Genomic DNA, 22,793 nt, shown 5'->3' with positions numbered 1-22,793 from the left:
CAGGAGCTGTATCTTCAAGCCAATGAATCAAAATACATTTCAGGGCCACCAAGACAGTCCATTTCAGAAAAGCAGTAGCGCCCCTCAGTCGAGGAAAAAAATGAGGAACAGTCCCAAAGCAAAGGAGAACGACGAATGGATATTTTCCAAATGCGCTCCACAAAGACAAAAACAGCATTCCAAAAAACTTGAATAGCAGGGCAAGTCCAAAACATGTGTCCCAAACTCGCTTCAGAAGCCTGGCATCTCAAACAGGCTGCATTTTCACGAAGGCGAGATAGATATGCCCTCTTCGGAGAAATATACAAGCGGAAAACTAACTTGGTCACAAAAGCAAAGTTTTATGAAAATAACAGACATTTTCTATACTTTTTAGGCATGAGCAATTAGGAAATGACACTTACTGCCCAGGAACAAAAAACGTGATATCCGCCTACGGTGATATACCTCGTATTTCAAACCTGTGCAAACCAAAGTGCATTTCCTGAGAAATTTCTTAATGGTCCACAACAGACACATAAAACTAAAAGCCCTGGATTTCAAATATACTGAGTACCTGAAGAAAGAATTGATGAGATGGAGGACATATAAGAAGTGGAAAGACAGTGGTCCAAGCTGAAAAGAGCTATAAACATGGTAACAGATCTTTAAGTAAGGAAAGTCAATAAAAACAAGAGGAAAAGGAAATCAATATGGCCTTCCAAAGGAGTGGCTGAAAAAAAAAAAATAAAAGCAAAAGTGGTGGCATTTATGAAATGGAGAAGAATGCATGAAGAAAAACACAGTAAGGAATACCAGATAAAGCTCAACGAAGCAGAGAGAGAAACTGGCTGGCCAAAAGCATAAGTGTGAAAAAAAATCCAGTTACAGATGTAAAGAGAGAGGAAAGATGTTGAGAACTCGGTAAAGAGTGATAAGGAAAAGGCAGACATGCTAAACACATACAGTACTTCTGTTCTGTGCTCACTGAAGACAATCCTGAAGAAAGTGTTTATGAAGAACTTGAAAAACTGAAAGTGGAGAAAGTCATGGCACTAGATGGGAAACCTCCCAGGATATTGGGAGAGCTCAAGAGAGATCCTGGTAGGTCAGAAAAGATTTGTTTAATAAATCTTGGAGACGGGAGAGGTTCCACGGGATTGGAGAAGTTCAGGTGGGGTCCCTTTTCACAAAAATAGGGATAAAGAAGAAGTCAGAAACTATAGATGCTAAGCTTGATTTCAGGAATTAAAAAAGTAAGAAAGATGCTGCTGAAGGAAAGGCTAGTGAGCTTCCTGGAATTCAACCGGCTGCAAGATCCAAGGCAACATTGCTTCACTACCATCACTATCGGAACTCCACTTGACCTCTTCTCATGCCACTACCTTCTAATACCTTGATCCCAAATTATGGAATGAGCTTCCAGTCCACATCAGGAACAAACCCACCCTCTGTACTTTCAACAAACTACTGAAATCTCACCTGTTTACTCAAACCTTTGGCTCAGCTACTAATTCTTCTGTCCTTCTTTTTCCTTTCTCTCTCCTCCTTTCTGTCATTCCCTCCCCTTATTTTAATTCTGCAAACCACGTTGAAGCCTAGCCTAGGCCATATGGCAGTATATCACATAAATAATAAATCAATCAAGAGTAAAGGGTGATAGATTTGATGTACCACCTTTCTGTTGTGTCAGGTCAAAAGCATGCCGGGACAAAGGCGTGCCCAGACAATTGAGCGCAGCGCGGAGGTGCGCGCCGCTCAAAATTACTGTTTTTAGGGCTCCGACGGGGGGGGTATGGGGGGAACCCCCCCACTTTACTTAATAGACATCGCGCCGCATTGTGGGGGCGTTGGGGGGTTGTAACCCCCCACATTTTACTGAAAACTTCACTTTTTCCCTGCTTTTAGGGAAAAAGTTAAGTTTACAGTAAAATGTGGAGGGTTACAACCCCCCAAACCCCCCATAACGCCCCCGTCGGAGCCCCTAAAAACAGTAATTTTGAGCGACGCGCGCCTCCACGCTGCGCTCAATTGTCCGGGCGCGCCTTTGTCTTTTGCGCCGTTGTCTATGAACCCCTTTCTGTGGGTATAACCAAAGCGGTTTACGTATATTCGATGCAAGTATATTTTCTGTCCCTAGTGGGCTCACGATCTAAGTCTTCTACCTGGGGCAATGGAGGATTAAAGGAAAATTGTGCCAAAAGAAGGTGAAACATGCGAGATGTAGTCGACTTTCAGAAAAACATTTGATTCGCCCTAAAGCTCTGGCTTTCCGAGATCAAATCATGGCACTCACTCATGAGATTACTAGCATGACTTTGAGCAAATCAGTGGCTTGCTGCTTTCTCAATATGGGGCCACAAGGAGTCCATGCACATAAGAGGTGACTGGTGCATCATGCAGTAACAGCCAGCTGCTTAGTATTGGAAGCAGCAAGAGGGCCTGGGCTTATTTTTTATTTTAGTATTTATATACCTCTTACAGCCTAGGTGGCTTACATTCAGGTCCTCAAGCATTTTTCCCTATCTGTCCTGGTGGGCTCACACTCTACTTAATGTACACCTGGGGCAATGAGGGATTAAGTGCTTTGCCCAGGGTCACATGGAACAGCATGGGATTTGAACCCACAACCTCAGGGTACTGAGGCTGTAGCTCTAAGCACTGCGCCACACACTCCCCTTAGCTGGTCTTCTGGCAAAAATGAATCAATCATCTATATTTGATGTCTAAACTTTTTGCTCCAGTCTCAAAAAGATTTGGGTAGACTTTACCGATTAGCAGGCTCGCATGTCTAGACTTTCTTGAGTTTTTATATTTTCCCTTTTTGATAGTTGTATTTTCATGAAGCTGGATTATTGTGGTCATAAGGTTGATGGGGGGGGGAGGGTGATGGTTTGGGTACTGAAGGGGGAGTAGAAAGGGGATTCTCTGGGGGAATTGTGGTTAGGTGGGGTATCTTATTTCATTGTGTAATGGCAACATACTGAAGAGAGGGACATAAGAGAGACAGATGATCTGCAATCATTCAGGTGTAGACTAAAGATCAGATCAAACGAGTAAATGGAACAAAAAGAATTTTAATGTCACATGTGCTTGATGTGGCCACGTCTCACCCAAGGGCTGCGTCAGAGTCCTACCACAATACTCCTTTGCAGGAAGTGGTTGAAGGAGTATTGTAGTAGGACTACTACTGCTGAATTTCTGTACCGGTGTGAAATGCATTTTTTTATGTTTGAATTCTCTGGATCATTTGGTAAGCTGTTATACTAGAGAGAAACTTGCTGTCTGTTTTTCCTCTCTAGTTTTGTCTCCTACACAGCCCTCGGTCTGCCCTTTGTTCTACACAACATACTGAAGAGTCGCAGTGTGCCATATGTTCTCTTCTTCTGGAGTTTTTCTGTATTTATACAAAATTTTCGATCAAAAAGAAAGAAATTCCTTAGAGGCGGCTCAGGAATAAGCTGAATGGGCTGAAGTTAGAACCCAAAGTAGTGACCTAGGCCCCTGATGCTCAAAAGCTTGAGTGGCTGTAAGAGTCGTTATGGGGAATTTAGGGGACATCTAAAAAATATCTGTTTTTGAAGTACTTAGGTATCTGATTTGTAGAATTTTATCATGCAATAATCAGATTTTTTTTAGGGTTTTTTAGTTACTGGCTTTTATCTTTTTAGTTTTATTCAATTTGTTGTATTTTTAACTATTGTAAACCGCATAGAACTTTACAGCCTTGCGGTATATAAACTGTTATTATTATTATTTTCCATGGCTGCTACTGATCATCCTAAAAGCCACCAAAAATCCTATGTTAATGCATTACAAGGAGCTCATTAGTATTATAATGAACATTTTGTTTAACGCACAGCAAGGAAACGTGTTGTTTCTCATGCTTTAACTGCATGGTCTGAGCTGTCATAGTTAGTGCCCGAGCGCTGATTGGCTCGGAAACTGACAGGAAAATAAGGCCTGTATGACAGCTTAGGCCTGTAAAAAATCCCCTCCTGCCTGCATATTTAACTCCCCCCACAAACCCTGATCCCTCCCTATCAGAGCATCCAAACCCCCCCCCCCCACCTGATGGCTGGCCTCAAGACCCTCCCCCCAACTTGGCCATATGGGCCGGAATCCCCCACCCTGTACCTTTTGGCACAAAAGTTCAGCAGGAGGGACGCCCACTCCCTCCTGCCTCGGGCCCGCCTGTTCTAGAAAGCTCTGTACGCTCTATTGCCCAACTACCTCACCAATCAGTTCACATTTGTCAGACCCGGACAATCTACTAGACCTCAATCATTCTTTGCCTTCCCCTCAATTAAAGGATGCATCCAAAAGAGATTCATCAGCATTACAATGGCTACCCTCCAATCTTCAGGCACTACGGATGATTTTAACAACAGGTTACATATCACTAACAGTAGAGACATGTAAGAGGTAGAACTAGAGCACTGAACTGAGGTTTCAGGGTGGTAGATTTAGGAGTAAGGACAGGAAACACATTTTTATGGAGATAGATAGATGTAATAGATGCCTGGAATGTTCTTTTGTGGGAGATGATGGGAATGACAACAATGCTGAAATTCAAATTCAAAAGAATGCAAGGGAAAAACGCAGAGGATTTCTACACAGAAAGGGAATGGACTCAAAGCAAAACTCAAATAATTTTAGTACTTTAAACAGGGCATAGTAGAGTATAAACTGCATGAAGTGGGAGATAAAACTCTGGACACCTTATTGGTCAGACTTATTGATCACACAGGTCTTTATTTGCCATCATTTACTATGAGGAAGAGAGGCTCCTGCCCACTTAATCCACCCTGAGTGCCACTGAATATCAGCTCAAACTGTTCAATCTAAACCTGGGCAATGCCAAAGCTGTCTGGGGTTAGAGTCGTCACTCTGGGTCAAATTCCTTCCTGGTGTCAAGCATAGCTAAGCAGTTGGCAGGACCACACAAAAGATTGTCTTCTTTCACCGATAACTTCCAGATTGCTCATCTGATCTGCTCCCCTATCCGCCCCAGATCTCTCTAAAATCCCACTTGGCTCCCTTGATCCCAATACAACCCCCCTCCTTTGCATCCCTCCAATTCTCTTACAAGAAAGGATAACTTCTAGCCTACCACAAGACTGCCACTAGAGGTCATTGCCTCAATTTTCGAAGTCTATGCGGACAAGGCAGGCGAAGAGGGTACTTACTGCTCTTGCCCCAACCCACTAGACATAAGGGATCACCTCGGGATAAGTTCTGGTAGTGATAAAGAGAATGGAATTCCTTCCACATGATGAAAGGCTAAAGAAGTTAGGGATTTTCAGCTTGGAAAAGAGACGGCTGAAGGGATATATAATTGAGGTCTACAAAATCCTGGTGGTGTAGAATGGGTGGAAGTAAATCGTATTTTTACTCTATCAAAAATTACAAAGTCTAGGGGACACTGGATGAAGTTACAGGAAAATACTTTTAAAACCAATAGGAGGAATTATTTTTTCCACTCAGAGAATAGTTATGCTCTGGAACATGTTGCCAGAGGATGTGGTAACAGCGGTTAACGTAGATGGGTTTAAAAAAAGATTTGGACAAGTTCCTGGAGGAAAAATCCATAGTCTACTATTGAGACATACATGGGTGAAGCCAATGCTTGCCCTGGAATTGGGAGCATAGAATGTTGCTACTATTTGGGTTTTTGCCAGGTACTTGTGACCTGGATTGGCCACGGTGGAAACAGAATGCGAGGCTAGATGGACCATTGGCTATTCTTATGTTCTCTGATTCTCAGTCCACTACTCTTAACCTTTGAGTGACACCACCACTCTGCTTCATCCCAGGCTTTACCCTCACTACCCCCACAGCTAAGGATCCTGTGTTTATCCCAGGATTTACCCCTCACTCTCCCCCCCCAGCTATAGAATCTCTGTGCTTATTTCAGACTTTATTCCTCACAGCTAAGGAGCCTCTGTGCTTCTCCCTTTTACCCCTCACAGCTAAGTGATCCTCCTTGCTTATGCTGGGTTGTCAAATTCTGTTTTTTCTTTGTGCCCCCACACCTCCCTTGACGGATGATTCCATCATCCACAATCCTTTCTTTGAAGAAACATTTTCATGTGTTTACTCCTGAGCCTGAACTTATCCAGTCTCAGACCGTGACCTCTTGATTTATAAATTACCCTCCTTGGAAAACACTGATTTTGCATTATTTAGACCTTGAACATATGCAAAGGTCTGCCATAGCTATTCCCCCCCCCCCTCCTTAGGATATACTTATTTAAGGCCTTGCTTTGAGCCTTACATGGGGTTGGTTGTATTGCACAATTTGAGGGTGGTCTTACAGATATTTCCACCCAGATCCATAGTAGGGAGCAGTCCATACTCATGATTCTCATGCCTCAAAGAGATGCAAAGTCCCTGTAAGCAAGATAGTTAAGGAATAGTGTTCCTGCCTGATTTTCAAACCCAAGAATTGACTGGGACGTGTTCCCACCTAACTCCCCATTCACTGTGGGACCCAGTACTAGGGTAAAGACAAACCAGTGAGCCTAACATGAGTATTTTCTGCAGATCCCTGATCAGAGCAACAAAGTTCGATTCATCCAGATCCTTTGGATGAAATAAACTCTTGACAGTCTCTTGTAGAGAGAAGAAGTGTTAGCCGTCAGCTTTTAAAGACTTGTTTTCTGGCTCCCCTCTCCCCCTTCTCCCACACTAGGAGCAGCCTAAAGACTCTATGTTCTAGCAGGATGCATTTCTCTTCTGCTCTGCTTTTGTGTTACCCTCCCGTACTGCTGGCCATTGACACTGAAACTCTGCCTCCTATCTAAGAAGAGAATGTGCGGGAGAGAGAAAAGTCTTGCAGATTCCTAGTGGGAACTGAAGGATGATAGGAGGAGGGGAACAGAGTCTAATGGGGTCCATTTGGAGTGCTAGTCATTCCAGCCGTGAGGGTGAAGGCAACCTATAATATCTTGTTGCAGTTTTACATACATACAGACTTTGGACAGTTTCCTTATCTCTGAGAATGCATAATTCCCGCTGACTGAACTCAAAAATTCACAGCCTGGCTCCGCTTACAAAACTTGTGTAGACTGAGAGTCAAACACAGCAGGAGCAGATCAACAGGTGGAAGGGGAGAGGCAAAGGAAGGAAGACCAGCTATTGCCAAGAGGGAGACAAGACCAGATGAGGACAATGAACTCTCACTCACTCTTGCTTTGTTCAGCGCTGATAACAGGTAAGATGGAACTAGAGAGTTGCACGGGGACAGAAATCCCACCCGTCCTCGCCGGAATCCCCTCCATCCCCGCGAGAATCCCCTCCGTCCCCATGAGAATCTCCTTCGTCCCCACCCTTCCCCACGAGGAATCCCCTCCGTCCCCACCCGTCCCCGTGAGAATCCCCTCCGTCCCTATGAGAATCCCCTTCATCCCCACCCTTCTCCACGAGGAATCCCCTCTGTCCCCGCCCGTCCCCGTGAGAATCCCCTCCGTCCCTATGAGAATCCCCTTCATCCCCACCCTTCTCCACGAGGAATCCCCTCCGTCCCCGCCCGTCCCCATGAGAAATCCCCTCCGTCCCCGCTCGCACCCCATAAAAGTTACCTGCCCCCATAAAAAGCAGCAATTACTTCAGAAAAGTAGGGTTTTTTTTTTGGGGGGGGGGTTGGTCTCTGCACTTGAATAGCTATGCATTTCTAGTTCACTGATGTACCACATGCAACAAAATATTTTTATATTATTCCAAAGTATAATGAATGAGAGAGAACTCAGAGATATTAAACCATTTCTAAACTATACATGTGGGGATAATTGAATAAATGTATCTACACATACTGTAGAGAAGGCTGTTTTACATGCACAAAAGGTCTTTTAAAAACATGTGTGCCCTCATTTGCACCTAAAAAGTATGTGACCAGAAAGTGGTCTGCAGTGGTATGCAGTCAGCAGAAGGGTGTTGCTGTGTTGAGTTTGGTTGGCGTGGAAGAGGAGTTGGGTTGTTGAATGAGGCAACCATTGGGAGAAGAGACATCAGGGGTCGTTCCTGCCCCCTTAACTAGACCCCCGGCGATCAAGTTCAGTCCGGGTCTGGCGCCGCGGCGGGAACATCTATACTGAGCATGGAGCTCAGCTCTTAGGCTCAACACATAGGCAGTGAGCTCAGCACGTAGGCACACAGAGTCCTCTCCTCTGGATGATGCGTGCCTATGTGTTCAGCTCACTGCCTACTTGCTCAGCATAGACGTTCCCCCTGCGGTGCCGGACACAGACTCAGACTGAATTTGAAATTAGGTAGACCTCCCTGTGGGAGTCCCGTGGGCCTGGAAGGGGTCCCTGTGGAAGTCCCGTTGACTAGGAAGGGGGGGATCCCTATGATCCCTATGGTTCCCATGCAGACCTCTAGATGGAATTGAGGGTTGTGAAGAAGGGCCAAGACCTGAATGAAAACAGGAGTATGTGAACCATGGCCTGGATTGCTAGAGCACCCAAGTCATGGAATGGAGGAGTAGCCTAATGGTTAGAGGAGCGAGCTGAGAACCAGAGATACACGCATTCAAACTCCACTGCTGCTCCTGGTGATCTTAGGCAAATTCTTTTAAACCTCCATTGCCTCCAATACATAATTAGACTGTGAGCCCTCCAAGAACAGTGAAACATCTAGTGTACCTGAATCTATATTGCTTTGATAGGCAGTATATAAGAAATTTGATAGGCAGTATATAAGAAATTATAAATAAATTATACATAAAAATTAGGGACTAGCATGACTTTTTCCCCGGTACATAAAGGGATTTGAGTTAGGATTTCCCTATGAATTTTTCCAGCCAATATTGCAGCTTCAGCGCTGACCTCCAGGCATCAGTGATATTCAGCCCAATATCTGGAGAGCTAACTGGATACAGCCCTTTTGCTGTTTTACCTTTATGCAGTTAATAGAATGGATTGGTTTACTTACTGGATAACTGATAGGACTACTCTCGCTCCACCTAGGAACTTCCCAGTGCTATGCAGTTAGCGCCAGGCTAGTCTGTAATGATTTTCAGCAGCTGTAACTATACAGTACTGTTGAAAATCCCAGGATGGTCTCATCCAGTGTTACTTATCCGGGAAAGAACCCCTGCTATTCGGATAAGTAGCTCTGAACATCAACTGGATTAAGTCCTTCCCATCCTTAATGTTCTCCCCTCCCCCCAAGACCTGATCCAGTACAGCATCTAAGAGGAATGGAAGGGCCTCTGACTATCACACACATTCATAACTATCTTCCCTCAAATGTGCCTGGAGCTCTTTATTGCCTCCCCCCATATCTACCCATTGTGGCTTCTGTAAGAGTCCCTTCCCTCCCCTCTCACCTTTGAATGGATTCCTCCAGCTCCTTGGCCTTCAGCTCATCCTCCTGCATCTGATGTTTCAGAGCTTCATCCTCCTGTGAGGTGGATGATGGAGTTCCTTCCAGTAGCCATCGCTCCCGCAGGGCCTTGGACTAAGTGAGCAGAGATACACCAGTTATTTTATTGTAAACACCCCTCCCTCCTGCTAAAGGGAAACGGACTTAGGTCTTAGAGCCACACAGATGCTCTGGCAGTGCTGCAGAGACTCAGATTCTGTGGGAAGGGCAATAGCAATGGTTACCCATCATGGAAGGAGTTATGTCCTGTTTCCAGACTTATGAAAACTGGCTGAACCTCAGTACCTAAAATGCGGGCAAGTAAAGGGCAAACGTAGGGCATGGAACAAAAATTTAGCATCGATTTTCAGTACTAGGCATCTAATATAAGCCCTACCTCTAGAGCAGGGGTGTCAAAGTCCCTCCTCGAGGGCCGCAATCCAGTCGGGTTTTCAGGATTTCCCCAATGAATATGCATGAGATCTATTTGCATGCACTGCTTTCATTGTATGCTAATAGATCCAATGTATATTCATTGGGGAAATCCTGAAAATCCAACTGGATTGCGGCCCTCAAGAGAGGGACTTTGACACCCCTGCTCTAGAGCAAGGCCTCTCAACCCAGTCCTCACTACCTGCATTTTCTGCAAATTTATCTCATGCTTATTCATTGTGGGTAGGGTTACCAGAGGTCCGGATTTCCCCGAATGGCTTTTCATAACCCGGCACTTTGTCTGAGTTTTGAAAAGCTGCATTGAGCAGGAAGGAAGTCCGCGCCTGCGCAGCCATCACACGATGACGAATCTCACAAGCACAGCGCCTGCGCGGACTTCTTCCCTGTCCGACAAGAGCAAGTAGCGGCAGGGCGGGCTTGGGGGCGGGATTAGGGTGGGGATGGGCGGTACTAGGCAGGCCTGGAGGCAGGGCTAGGGGGGTCCGGATTTTCTGAAAGGAAAATTTGGCAACCCTAATTGTGGGTATCTTTAAAACCTGGCTAGATGTGTCCCAGAGACTGGATTGTGAACCCCTGGTCTAGATAAATGAAATACAGACCTACATTTAGATGAATTTTTCAGTTGAAAAAACTCTTTCATTAACACAGGAATGATTTAGATTTGAGCTGGTGTGCCTGGTTTTATAGGCTTTGGGCCTAGGTAACTTATACATTTATTATTCTGCACCCAGAAAAACTAATTGATTTGTCGGTAACTTAATGTTTTACATCCATACTGTAAAAGCCTTATGTTACAAAAAAAATGACAACACTACTTTCATTTATCAAGCTGTCTCATTTAGGAATAAGTTACCCATGGATCTTACATTATCAGCAATATAATGCTGGGGTTTTTTTTTTGGGGGGGGGGGGGTTGCAGCAAATGAACACATTTTAGGCCGATTCTTTCCATATTAGGCTTAGATATTTTATTCCTGTATTTGTACCAGACTGAATTTGGTAGATAAGTTTAAGTTTACTGGATATGTTTTTCTGTTATTATTATTTTTTGCATTGTACAATTTGGCTCCTTTTTACAAAGCCGCGTTAGGCTTTTTTATTGCCGGCCATGGCGGAATTATCTCCAACACTCATAGGAGTTCTACGAGCGTCGGAGCTAATACTGCTGTAGCTGGCAATAAAAAAGCCTAACATGGCTTCGTAGAAGAGGGGGAGGGGTTATTCTGTTCCATCATCTGAATTTTAATCTACTTTGAGCCTTTTAATAGGGAGCTGGCAGAATATAAATATATGGATTGGATTAGATTATACAAATGGCTCTACTGATAGTGAAACATTTTGTAAAATACATGTATTTTCTGGCATGCCCTGTGATAGCTTTTATTTATTTTTTGAGGCAGCATTTTCTCCTCGAAACAAGCATAATTACCCCCTCAATTCCTAGTAGAGACAAACAAGCAGGTGGACTGACACATATAAATGCCACCTTGGAAATATATGTCAAGAGGGAAATTTTTAAAGATCTATCGGATCAATAGTCAAAGCGACACTTAAATTGCTTGTTCAGGGCTAACCAGTCCTTTTTAGCTGTACTTAACTGGTTAGCATTGCTGAAAATATCCAGCTAGTGTCTATGTCAAAATTGACTATTTTGGGGGGGTGTTCCAGGGGTAGAGTCAGCCAGGTTAACTGCATCAAAGTCAGTCAGGTTTCAGGCTTATTTAAAATTCGATTATACTGCTTATAATACAGTACTCCCCCCAAATTTGCGGGGATTCTGTTCTAGGAACACCTGCGAATTTTGAAAAACCGCAAATACGGTTTTCCAGCTGATCGAAGGCAGGAGAGGGCAGCTGGGGTGCTGGTGGGTGCTTAAATTGTACTTACGAAGCCGGGCACATTTTCCGACCGCCTCTTCCTGGTACTAAAGTCATGGTTACACCAATCAGAAGCTGCTTTGATACACCACATAGCGTGTCAAAGCAGCTCCTGATTGATGTAACCATGACTTTAGTACCAGGAAGAGGCTGTCAAAAATACTGCGAATTACTGAGTCCACGATTTTGCGAACCGTGAATTCTCGGGGGTTTACTGTACTTCTAAGCGATGTATACTTTAAAATGGGGTACATTATTATAAAATAAGAATACATTTTGAAATCATACAGGACCAACATGATACAACAGGGAAAGGGGTTGAACTACAATAGTTATAGTAAAGAAAGGAGTCTGGGGAAGCACATAAAGGGTTTACAGGGGACTCTCTGATGTCTCCTGAGTTGTATACTTCTTTAAAAAGAAGTATCATACATTTGATATTTAAGTGTGAAAGGCATTTTTAAATAAAAAAAAGACTTTAAGCTGCTTTTAAAACGATCGAGCTTTTGTTCTTCTCTAAGGTAAGAGGGTAAAGTATTCCATAGCTGCAGGGCATAAATTGTGACTATTTTGTTTCTTCGAGTATTAATAACTTTTAGGGAGGGAATTACAAGTAAATTGTGATCTGCAGATCGTAAAGTTCTCAGTGGTGTATATGGAATTAAGAGTTTATCTAGGAATGCTGGTAAGTTAGACTGTCGTATTTTAAAACAAAGCAAGATTATTTTATAAATAATCCGATGGGGTATTGGCAACCAGTGGGCATTCTGTAAAAGGGGCGTCACATGCAGCAGTACCCCATAACTGGTTAAGTGATAAACATTGCACTTAACAGCTATGCTTTTTAGCCAGCTCTACAAACCTGGAAATTCAATGCTGGTGCCTGGAAATGGCCTGGAACTGAATTTCCAGGTGTAATGTCGGCAGTGGTCAGCAAAACAATGAGCAATGCTGGTTGAAAATTGGGCCCTATGTATACAGCCTTTGGAAAATGGGACAGATACTGTATATACAAGTGAGTGTCTGCATTTAGGTGCTCTGAGTTTGGGCGGTTGGGCCCTGATTCTATAAAAGACACCTATAGCTGATAATTGACAGTGCCATTAAAACCCAATTAAAAATTATTTTAAAAAACTAATTTGCAAATAGGTACCCAACTTGGTAGGTGTCTACACCGAGGCACCAACTGGCACCTACATGGCAAGTTAGGGGCAATTAGAGAATGACATGGTGACAGAATTTGCCACCGTCACCGCAGGAAACCATCCCCATATCATTAATGAGAGAGGGAAGAATCAGAGTATGACTAGGCACAACCACTGACCCTCAAGCCTTGTATTGAAGAATGCTGGTGTGGAAGGACTGAGGTTGACATAGACACTAAAGAATGACACGGGATGGTTTCCCGTGGTTATCCGTGGGGACATGGATGGTGACAAACTCTGTCACCGTGTTATTGGATTCACTTAGGCGCTGATAGGCGCACTCATTTAGGCCAAGAAAACCCTAGCCTAAATGGCAGTGCACCAAAGGATTCAACGCCTACTGGTGCTTCAGAATGCTTAGGCGCTGCTAGGCGTGATTCTATAAACAGTGCCTAGCTGTTGATTGATAACCACACCAAACAGCACCTAGGAGTTAGATGCTGTTTATAGAATCAGGGCCTAGGAGTCTATTCTATAACGGAACCTAAGCATCTAGGCATTGTATAAAATACTAGTGAAACCCATTATCAGCATGCCTTATATTTTGCTATCCATAGAACTACTGTTACTGCAGGTGCCTACATGCGGTAACTTAAAGTAAGTTATGCGTGTAACTAGGATAGGGTTACGAGATGTCCGGATTTACCCAGACATGTCCTCTTTTTAGGGGACTGTCTGGATGGCTTTCCAAAACCTGGCACTTCGTCCGGGTTTTGAAAAGCTTCTAGCTCGGGACCGCGTCAGGAGGGCATCGGCATTTGAGCAGATGCCCTCCCGATACGGCTCTGAGCACGAGGTTGGAGAGCGGGGCTGGTTGGAACTGGATTGGTCTGTAGGTTGGGGTCATGGGTCCAGATTTTACAATTGTAAAATCTGATAACCCTAAACTAGGAGCCCCGCCTACATCCCATCCATGCTCTGAACCTACATAGACTCCCCCTCTTGCAAATATGAACTGTGTTTGCCTGTTGGCAATTAAACTGGTATGTGCACACAAATGTTAGTATTCCAAACATTTACACACATAAATTTGAGTACCTAGGAGACTTAATTGCCCTTATAGGGTGCAATTCTATAAAGGTTGTCCAATTAAAATGGATCTTAGCAGAGTGCTGAGTTATGTTCCCTCTAAGCTGAGCACCTGAGCAATCACTCATACATTCTAGGAGCATTGCTCACAGATTTTGCATGGCCACTCACAAAAGTACTTGCAAATCTGGAAAATTGCTGGTTTTTACAACTTGTCGCTCACAAGAGAAAAAATTTGCACACACCCAAGAAAAGGATCTGGGTATCATCGTAGACAATACCATGAAACCTTCTGCCCAATGTGTGATGGCGGCCAAAAAAGCAAACAGGATGCTAGGAACTATTAAAAAAGTATTAAAAAAGGGATAGTTAACAAGACTAAGAATGTTATAATGCCCCTGTATCGCTTCATGGTGCGACCTCGTCTGGAGTATTGCGTTCAATTCTGGTCTCCTGATCTCAAGAAAGATATAGTGGTGCTAGAAAAGGTTCAAAGAAGAGCGACCAAGGTGATAAAGGGGATAGAACTCCTCTCGTATGAGGAAAGACTAAAACGGTTAGGGCTCTTCAGCTTGGAGACGGCTGAGGGGAGATACGATTGAAGTCTACAAAATCCTGAGTGGAGTAGAATGAGTACAAGTGGATCGATTTTTCACTCCATCAAAAATCACAAAGACTAGGGGACACTTGATGAAGTTACAGGTAAATACTTTTAAAACCAATAGGAGGAATTTTTTTTTTCATTCAGAGAATAGTTAAGCTCTGGAATGCGTTGTCAGAGAATGTAGTAAGAGCGGATAGCGTAGCTGGTTTTAAGGAAGGTTTGGACAAGTTCCTGGAGGAAAAGTCCATAGTCTGTTATTGAGAAAGACATGGGGAAAGCCACTGCTTGTCCTGTATTAGTAGCATGAAATATTGCTACTCCTTGGGTTTTGGCCAGGTACTAGTGACCTGGATTGGCCACAGTGAGAACGGGCTACTGGGCTTGATGGACCACTGGTCTGATCGAGTAAGGCTATTCTTATGTTCTTAGAGGGAGCATTGGTGTCAAGTATGAATTTTATAATAGTTTCTGGGCACACAGATTCCATTATAGAATAAAGCAGTGGTCTCCAACCTTTTTCATGTACAAGGCCGCAGTGTAATACAAGAAAGCTTTGAGGACCACCAAAAAGATTTCAAGCTTACAGTTTTATAAACCACCTTGACCTGCTTGCTCAGACTAGGTATTAAACATTAAAAATGAATACTAATACCAATTCTACAACACTTCAAGGCTATATTTTAAAAACTCACTTTATTTTGGATTGTCAACGGCAACAAATTCCATAAATGAGACACCTGAGTAACACACTTAAGAGATAGTTTCCAATTACTACATCAAGAGGGCAATACTGAAATTAACAGGCTTACAGGATTTTAAGAGCATTCAATCAGCTGTTTGAGGGCTGCAATGGAGGACATCAGGGGTTGTGCATTGGAGACCATGAGAACAGAGCATTAGTCAGTATTTGCATGCCAAAGTTTAGATGCTATCACTAACATGTATATGTTACCTGAATTAAGCTTGGGACCCCCGTCCATGCTCTGTCCAGGTGTATGCCACCCCCTTGCAATAGTGCACCGAGAAGTGGCATAGTAGGGGGGGGGGAACGGGCAGGTCTATGTGTCCTCTTTTTTTCCTTAAAAAATATGGCAACCCTACACAACAATGTTGCCCACACATTTAGCCTTCTACCATCCCTTGCATAGCCTGCCAGATAGGTCAGGCTACAGCACCACCTAAATTTCAGCTAGGACTTCTGGCTATTACAGAACTTGCAGTCTGCCAGACTCAGAAGTGGTTAAATGCTAGGACCAAACTCAAGGAGTCACTTTCTTACTGTAGTAACATAAGGCCCCTGGCTCTACAAGCAACCTGTATCATCTCAGAACCCAGATGGCCTCAATATGCAGCTGCACGTTTTCACTGTAACCAGGTCGGTGGGATGACCAAGTTCTCAAGGAATTCTGAAATGGCAGTAATGACCTGGAAGCGTGAAGCCAAGAGGATTGACACAGGCATGGGCAGAGCTCAGCAAATAATGTCAGCAAAGTTCCCATTAGGTATAGATTGTCTCCCCCTCCCCCAAGCTACTTTAGTCCACCATAAAAACCTTTCAGAACAAGCACTTATGAGCAGTCTGTCTGAGTCCAGGCCTTTTCTAAAACATGGTACCTGCAGATTCTGCCTATAAAGCTGTCTGTTCTGCTCTGCTCACAATGCTCAGTCTCCATGGGGGTAGAGATGAAAAGAACAGAGATGCATCCGTGCACAATACCCAGTGTGTCCTTGCCTACACTGCGATTTTAGGGGTAACTAAGAGAAATAGGAATGATGAGGGCAGCAGAGGAGGCACTGGAGGTTGATCAGGAAAGAGGTAATAGAAATTCTATTTATATCGGTGTGATATAGGGACCTTCTTCGCAAGCAGAAGTGGTCACAGATTTAATTAGAGACATTCAAAACATAGCTATGAAAGAAGAAATACTACTAATAGGTGATTTTCATATACCAGATGTCGATTGGGGTATCCCTTTTGTAGGGTTATCTAGAAGTTGGGAGATCCTGGATTCTCTACAGGGCAAACTGTTCCAGCAATTGATAATGGAACCCACGTGAGATGGGGCAACACTGGACCTAGTGCTTATGAATGAGGAGAGTGTTTCCGAGGTTAGAGCAGGTGATCATCATCTGGCTTCTGGTGATTACTGGAACGTGTGGTTCAGTATTAAGACACACATGGAATTGGGAATGCGCAGCAGAGGGTTTAGAGTTGGGAAATTTAAGGGTGGCAAGAGGTCCCAGAGCTGTAAATATTGAGGGAATGACAATATTTTTTTTTCTGGAAATCTGGATGCTACAGCTGAGTTGAAAATGTTTTGGCAAGCTATCAATATTTAAGGGGACGGCTGATACCGAATTTTGGCTTTCGTAGTCATTGGGAGCGAGATCTACGCTGTTCCTTTACCTCTAAAGAATGGGAGATCATCTGTGCAGAGGTGGGCAAGGCGTCTACTTGCGCTCTTATACAGGAGAATGCCTATAAAGTATTGAGTTGTTGCTATTATACCCCAGAGAGGCTGCATATGATGTATCCTCAGATGTCGGCCACATGTTGGCGGTGCCACGCCACAGTGAGCACCTTTTTGCATATCTGGTGGGAGTGTCCAGTGTTAGCTCCGTGTTGGCGGGCAGTGATGGGAACTTTGGCGCATACACTGGGGGTTCCTCTTGCTGTTACTCCCCAAACCTGTTTATTAGGGATGTCTAATATATGTGAGACCAGATGGCAAACCAGAGTTATGCGTATGGGTTTGGCGGCGCTTAAATGTCTCATAGCTGCTTACTGGAAACAGCCCCTGGTACCTGATATAAGTGAATGGAGAGTGAAATTGTCATTAATGGAGAAAATGGAATTATATGTGGCTAAACATAGAGGATATTATTTGCAATCAGTGAAAACCTGGAACATTATTATTCAGAAATTGAGTTTATAGGGTGTGGGGGAATGCTTGATCCTGTTGTTGTCCTTTGACGATGGGGGGGGGGGGGATATTGTTGGTGACAGCCAGTAATGGCTGTCTTGTTCTTATACTGTTTACTGTTGACATTTGATGTTCTAGCAATATGGATGGTGTTCATTTTGAATTGTATGATATCTTTGCATTGTTTGAAAAATCAATACAAATTTTTTTTAATTTGGCAGCAGTTGTGGGCATGGAACCTGGGTTCCAATCTCCCCCACTTCTCTGTCCCAACAGATGAAATAGCCTATGTGCTTCCTACCCTAGGGCATTTGTCACCTTTAGGTGTTGCAGGTGCCGCCTGTCATCTTCCAGCTGACGCCTCTTATTCTCCACCTCTGCCTGGCGTTTCCTTTTCTCCTGAAATTACAGACATATTATGGACATTGACTAAGCAAAAAGTTCTCTCTGGAAGCAGAATGTACAAACATAAGACAGAGACTTTAACCTGCCATGGCATGCGGCCAAATTCACAGTGTTCTCTAGATCCAGTGAGCTCCTGACCTTTCCTAGCTGTAGACTGGCCCCTTACCCTTGAGCATACTGCACACCAGTCTCAACTTGGCTTTCTTAAGCTTTGGGTCTCGGGATGAAGGGGAAGACTGAACAATAGAGTTTTCTCAGGGGAAAGGAGAGAGGGGTGGATGTGTTCCTCTTTGGAATGTTGGCTTGCCTCCTATTCCTGTTTGAGGCCTCCAGTAATCGGGGCCAGAAGGCACACCACTATTCTTGCATCTCTGCTCTTTCTGCTGCTGTTCTCTTCACAATAGGGTCACAGGAGCAGAAGACTGCCCAGCACTTGTCTTTAGTAAGGCAGAAAGCTATGCTAGAAATAGAGAATGACAAGGGGGCATAGTTTGTCTCCATCCCCTCCCCGTCCCCACAGGCTCTGTCCTCGTTCCCACGAACTCTGTCCTCATTTGTACAAGACTCGAACACTTATGATTTTATATTTAAATCTTATTATTAAAGTATAAAAAGGGACAATAGTCTGTAAAACTGTTTATAAATCACAAATAGAGCCTTCCATTTTGATCTGGTTTGATAGAACCTTCCCAAAGATTCAGTTGCCTATGTTTTTACATCATCTGGGAAGGTATTTGGATTGTCTTTCAGACACATGGGTGTAAAAGAGAACCTAAAACTATAGTCGTGTGAAAAAATTAGGACCCCACCCCATGAAATATTCAGTTCTTTAAGAAATGTTCACATATTTTTGTCAAATCTTTTTTTTAATTTATCTCTGGAAAATAATGTGATGTAATTTCAGGTAAACAACAAAAATTTTCCTCGATTTACTCATGAAACAAAAGATCCACAAAAATGTGTATTCTAATTGAGGAATAAATTAGGACACCCTACACCCTAATAGCTAGTGTTACCCCCTTTGGCTGAAATAATTGCAGTGAGACGCTTCTTGTAACCATCTACCAGTCTCTGACATCGGTCTGAGGAAAATTTGGCCCACTCCTCAATGCAGAATTCTTTCAGATGTGAGATATTTGAGGGGTTTCTTGAATGAACAGCCCATTTCAAATCATCCCACAGCATCTCAATGGGATTAAGATTACGACTTTGACTCGGCCACTTCAGGACTCCCCATTTCTCAGTTTTCAGCCAGTCCTTGATGGATTTACTGATATGTTTTGGGTCATTCTTGTGCTGCAGGGTCCAATTCCGCTTCAGCTTTAATTTTCTTAGATAGTCTCACATGATCCTCAAGCACCCTCTGATACACGGTAGAATTCATGGTGGATTCTATGATGATGAGCTGGCCAGGTCCTATTGCAGCAAAGCATCCCCAAACCATGACACTTCCACCTCCATGCTTCACAGTTGATATGAGGTTCTTTTCCTGGAATGCTATATTTGGTGTATGCCAAACATGTCCTCTTTTCTGGTGTCCAAATAATTCAATTTTAGACTAATCTATCCATAGAACACTATTCTAAAAGTCCTAGTGTTTGTCAACGTTTTCTCTGCAAAACTTCAGTCTGGCCTTGATGTTTCTCTTAGAGAGCACAGGTTTGCTCCTTGCACACCTCCCAAGCAAGTTACATTTGTGCAGTCTCTTTCCGATTGTAGAAGCATGCACTTTCACATTAACAGTAGCAAAAGCCTGCTGTAGGTCCCGTGATGACATTTTAGGGTTTTTGGAGACTTATTTTAGCATCTTGCGGTCTGCTCTGGGGGTCAACTTGCTTGGATGACCAGACGTGGGCATGTCGGCAGTTGTTTGGAAAGTCCTCCACTTGTACACTATTTTCTGGACCGTGGAATGGCTAATGTCAAATTCTTTCGAGATCTTTTTAAATCTCTTACCAGACTTATAAACTGCTACAATCTTCTTTCTGAAGGCCTCAGACAGCTCTTTTGATCTCACCATGGTGTTCACTGCTCTCACCGCAGCAGTCATGAGCACAACAAACTAAATGTCTGAGGTTTAAGAAGGACAAGCCTCCTTCAAAATGCTTAGTAACGATGTTCTAATCATCTGCACCTGATGTGATACACCTGTGTATGATTTGAGCCACTTTAAGTGGGAGGATATGTGGGGGTGTCCTAATTTATTCCTCAGAATACACATTTTTGTGGATATCTTTTGTTTCATGAGTAAATCAAGGAAAATGTTTGTTGTTTACCTGCAATTACATCACTTTCTTTTCTAGAGATAAATTAAAAAAAAAAAAGATTTGACATCGATGTGAACATTTCTTAAGAAAGAACTAGATATTTCATGGGGTGTCCTAATTTTTTCACATGACTATATGTAGTAGATGAACTGGAAAATAACTGTCTATTAAATGTTAGAAATGTTCCTTGATGCCAGCAACGATCAGTCTGTTGCAGTAACAGTAAGATGCTTGAGCAGCTGCGCACATGATGGAAGGACGTTGCAGATGGGCAGACAAGAAACAAATGATATCATTTAACAGTAGTTCATTGAAATCCAAAACCAGCTTCTGCAGTTGTTTTTTTTTTAAATCACTGAAGTCAGTTGCCAGTTGTCTAAGATATGTTAATTTTTTACAAGTTTTTAGTCTCAAGTTTTTAGAGAACATATTTCTTTATATTCCCAAGAGTAAATAAGTCTACAATAACTGACTACAAGTAGGTTACCTATGAGGTTCTTGCAGTTATTTTGGGGCCCTAAAAGGTTCAGATCTCTGACAGAGCTCTCAATGTGCACAGAAAGTACCACAGAGCTCTCATCTGCTTCCATCCTCACAGGTTTTGGCAAGTAAAGGACCCCTTGTAAAATAGCTGTTTCCTCCCTACAAAGGACTTACTGACATTGTAGACTTACAGTAAAATCAGAAACCAGCCAAAAAAACCCTGCAACTGCTCAAAATTTTACATGACCAGCTTTCAAAAGCAGATCTGCCAACACTGGGCTCAAGCGAATGTGGCTCCCTGAGCCAACTTCTGTATTGGTGCCCCCTCCCCCAGCCCACAATCTACTGTTTTTCCACTCTCTCCTCTGCCCTCTGCTGGAGATCCAGCATCTCCTCCTCTGCAAGTCCCCCTTCCCCCTCAATGATAAAGAGTGTCAAAATCTCTCCTTCTTTCTTCCCTCCCTCCTATCCTGTGGATACTGAACTGCAGGCAGAGGGAAAGAAAGAGGGAGGGAGAGATGCTAGACCAGGATTTTGGTGCCCTTTATCATCACTGGCGCCCTAGCCTGGGCCACTGCTTCACCTAGTCCCTAGATTGAGCTGGCCCTGCCTCACTGTGGAGGTTCTGGGTAGCTCAAATCTTGAGAGTCTGGCTTTGGACATAAGGGGGCAACTTGCTGACTTAAAGGCATATTATGGAGGGCATCAGTGGAAGAAGGGTTGAAAGTTCAGATAAAAGACATCAGGGAGAGGGCGGGGGAAGCAGGTGTTAGGTTGTGTATGGAAATGTTTATGTTCATATAGCTAAAAGGAAATAATTGCCCTGGGGCAGATTGGATATCCCGTCTGGTTTTTCTGTTATCATTTAATATGTTACTGTGAGGCAAAAGATTTAAAGTGAAAGAGATGGTCAGGTTTATAGAGAGAGACACAGGGACAAAGGGGTCTTAAGGAGAGGAAGATGTCATAAGCTAGTCATGGCTTTACCCATTCCCTGCCAAATATGTACAGTATTCAGAAGAAAAAGAAAGTTAAATGACTTACTGCGATGGCCTGGAGCCTCTCCTGCTGGACGATGGCCTCAGATATCCTGCAGGGCAGAGAGAAGGAAGCTGAAAAACGGAGCTCAGCCAGGCAGCACCAAAACCTTCCAGTTTGGGGCAGCTGTCACTAAACCACCCTGCAGCGATCTACACCAGTAATTATGGTAGTACACTTAAACTACCTCAACTGTTAAGCTGATACTAAAAGTAACCTATTCCTGCTGTTTCTGAGGGCTGAATTTCAGGAGAACTTCTATGTCACATCTTTAGAAACACAAGGTATGTTATGTAGTACAACCCAAGATAGAAAAGTCTGTGCGCTGTACAACATGTGTGCCCTTTTCACTCATCAAAGGGGTATTCTCTACAAGTCGCTTAAAGTTAGGCACCTAAAAGTGTGTGGGCTAAGCACAAATTCTATAATGGTAAGTACATGTATAATTGCCATTATGGAATACTAGCATCAGTGGCGTGGTGAAGGTAGGAGGCGCCCGGGACGGTGGCGTCCTACTGCTCTTCCCCTACCCCTCATGCCACACTCGCACCCTCCCTTCCCTCCCGTACCTCTTTAAATCTTTGCCAGGGCGAGCAGCTTCTCCGGCCTGCTGCTCGCGTTGGCTTTCCCTCTGACGTCACATTCTGGCCCTGCAACCAGGAAGTGATTTCAGAGGGGAGCCAGGCCCGCTGCAAGCAGCAGGCCGGAGAAGTTGCTCGTGCTGGCAAAGAGGTACCAGGGGAGGGGAAGGGAGGGCGCGAGTATGGCATGGGGAGGTGCCAGCGCCACCACCAAGATGGTGTCTAAGGAGGTCTGCCCTCCCCCTTACTATGCTATTGACTAGCATAAGTTTAGTTACACAAGGAACATTAGGTGCAAGCATTTAGCTCTACGGCAGGCCTAAATGCTCATGCTTAAATGCTGCAGTTAGGTACGTAACTGAAAATATTCTAAAGCTCAATGCATACAATTTATAGTGTACCTACCCTGCCCCCACCCCTCTCGCAGTTATGCATTCTAGAATATCGTCTAAGTGTGGTAGTACATAACTGCAAATTAGTGTCAATTAATTCCAATTATTTTCTATTATTGGTTGCTAGCAACAATTCACACCTAATTAAGCAATTAACTTTTGCATCTAGCTGCCGTTCTATAGCCTACAC

At 43.7% G+C, this 22,793-nt stretch overlaps 1 protein-coding gene and 1 long non-coding RNA gene across 5 annotated transcripts in view; one reads left to right on the top strand and one right to left on the bottom strand.

The window, feature by feature from the left end:
• LOC117365563 overlaps positions 1-22,793 on the top strand; it is a 128,167-nt gene that overhangs the window by 49,430 nt on the left and 55,944 nt on the right. The window lies entirely within an intron of this gene.
• The window catches only part of PALM (paralemmin), an 89,270-nt gene that overhangs the window by 26,806 nt on the left and 39,671 nt on the right, over positions 1-22,793 (bottom strand). For all 4 annotated transcript variants that reach the window (XM_033956075.1, XM_033956072.1, XM_033956071.1 and 1 more), the window contains exons 2-4: positions 21,637-21,682; positions 17,756-17,836; positions 9,311-9,441 (exon numbers count right to left, since the gene is read on the bottom strand). In XM_033956075.1, the coding sequence (XP_033811966.1) occupies positions 9,311-9,441; positions 17,756-17,836; positions 21,637-21,682 (258 nt within the window). The remainder of the gene's footprint in view (positions 1-9,310; positions 9,442-17,755; positions 17,837-21,636; positions 21,683-22,793) is intronic.

The sequence above is a fragment of the Geotrypetes seraphini genome, chromosome 8, assembly GCF_902459505.1.
Source record: "Geotrypetes seraphini chromosome 8, aGeoSer1.1, whole genome shotgun sequence".
Taxonomy (NCBI): domain Eukaryota; kingdom Metazoa; phylum Chordata; class Amphibia; order Gymnophiona; family Dermophiidae; genus Geotrypetes; species Geotrypetes seraphini.
Note: the sequence above shows the minus strand (reverse complement) of the source record. Positions and strands in the feature narration are given on the sequence as shown.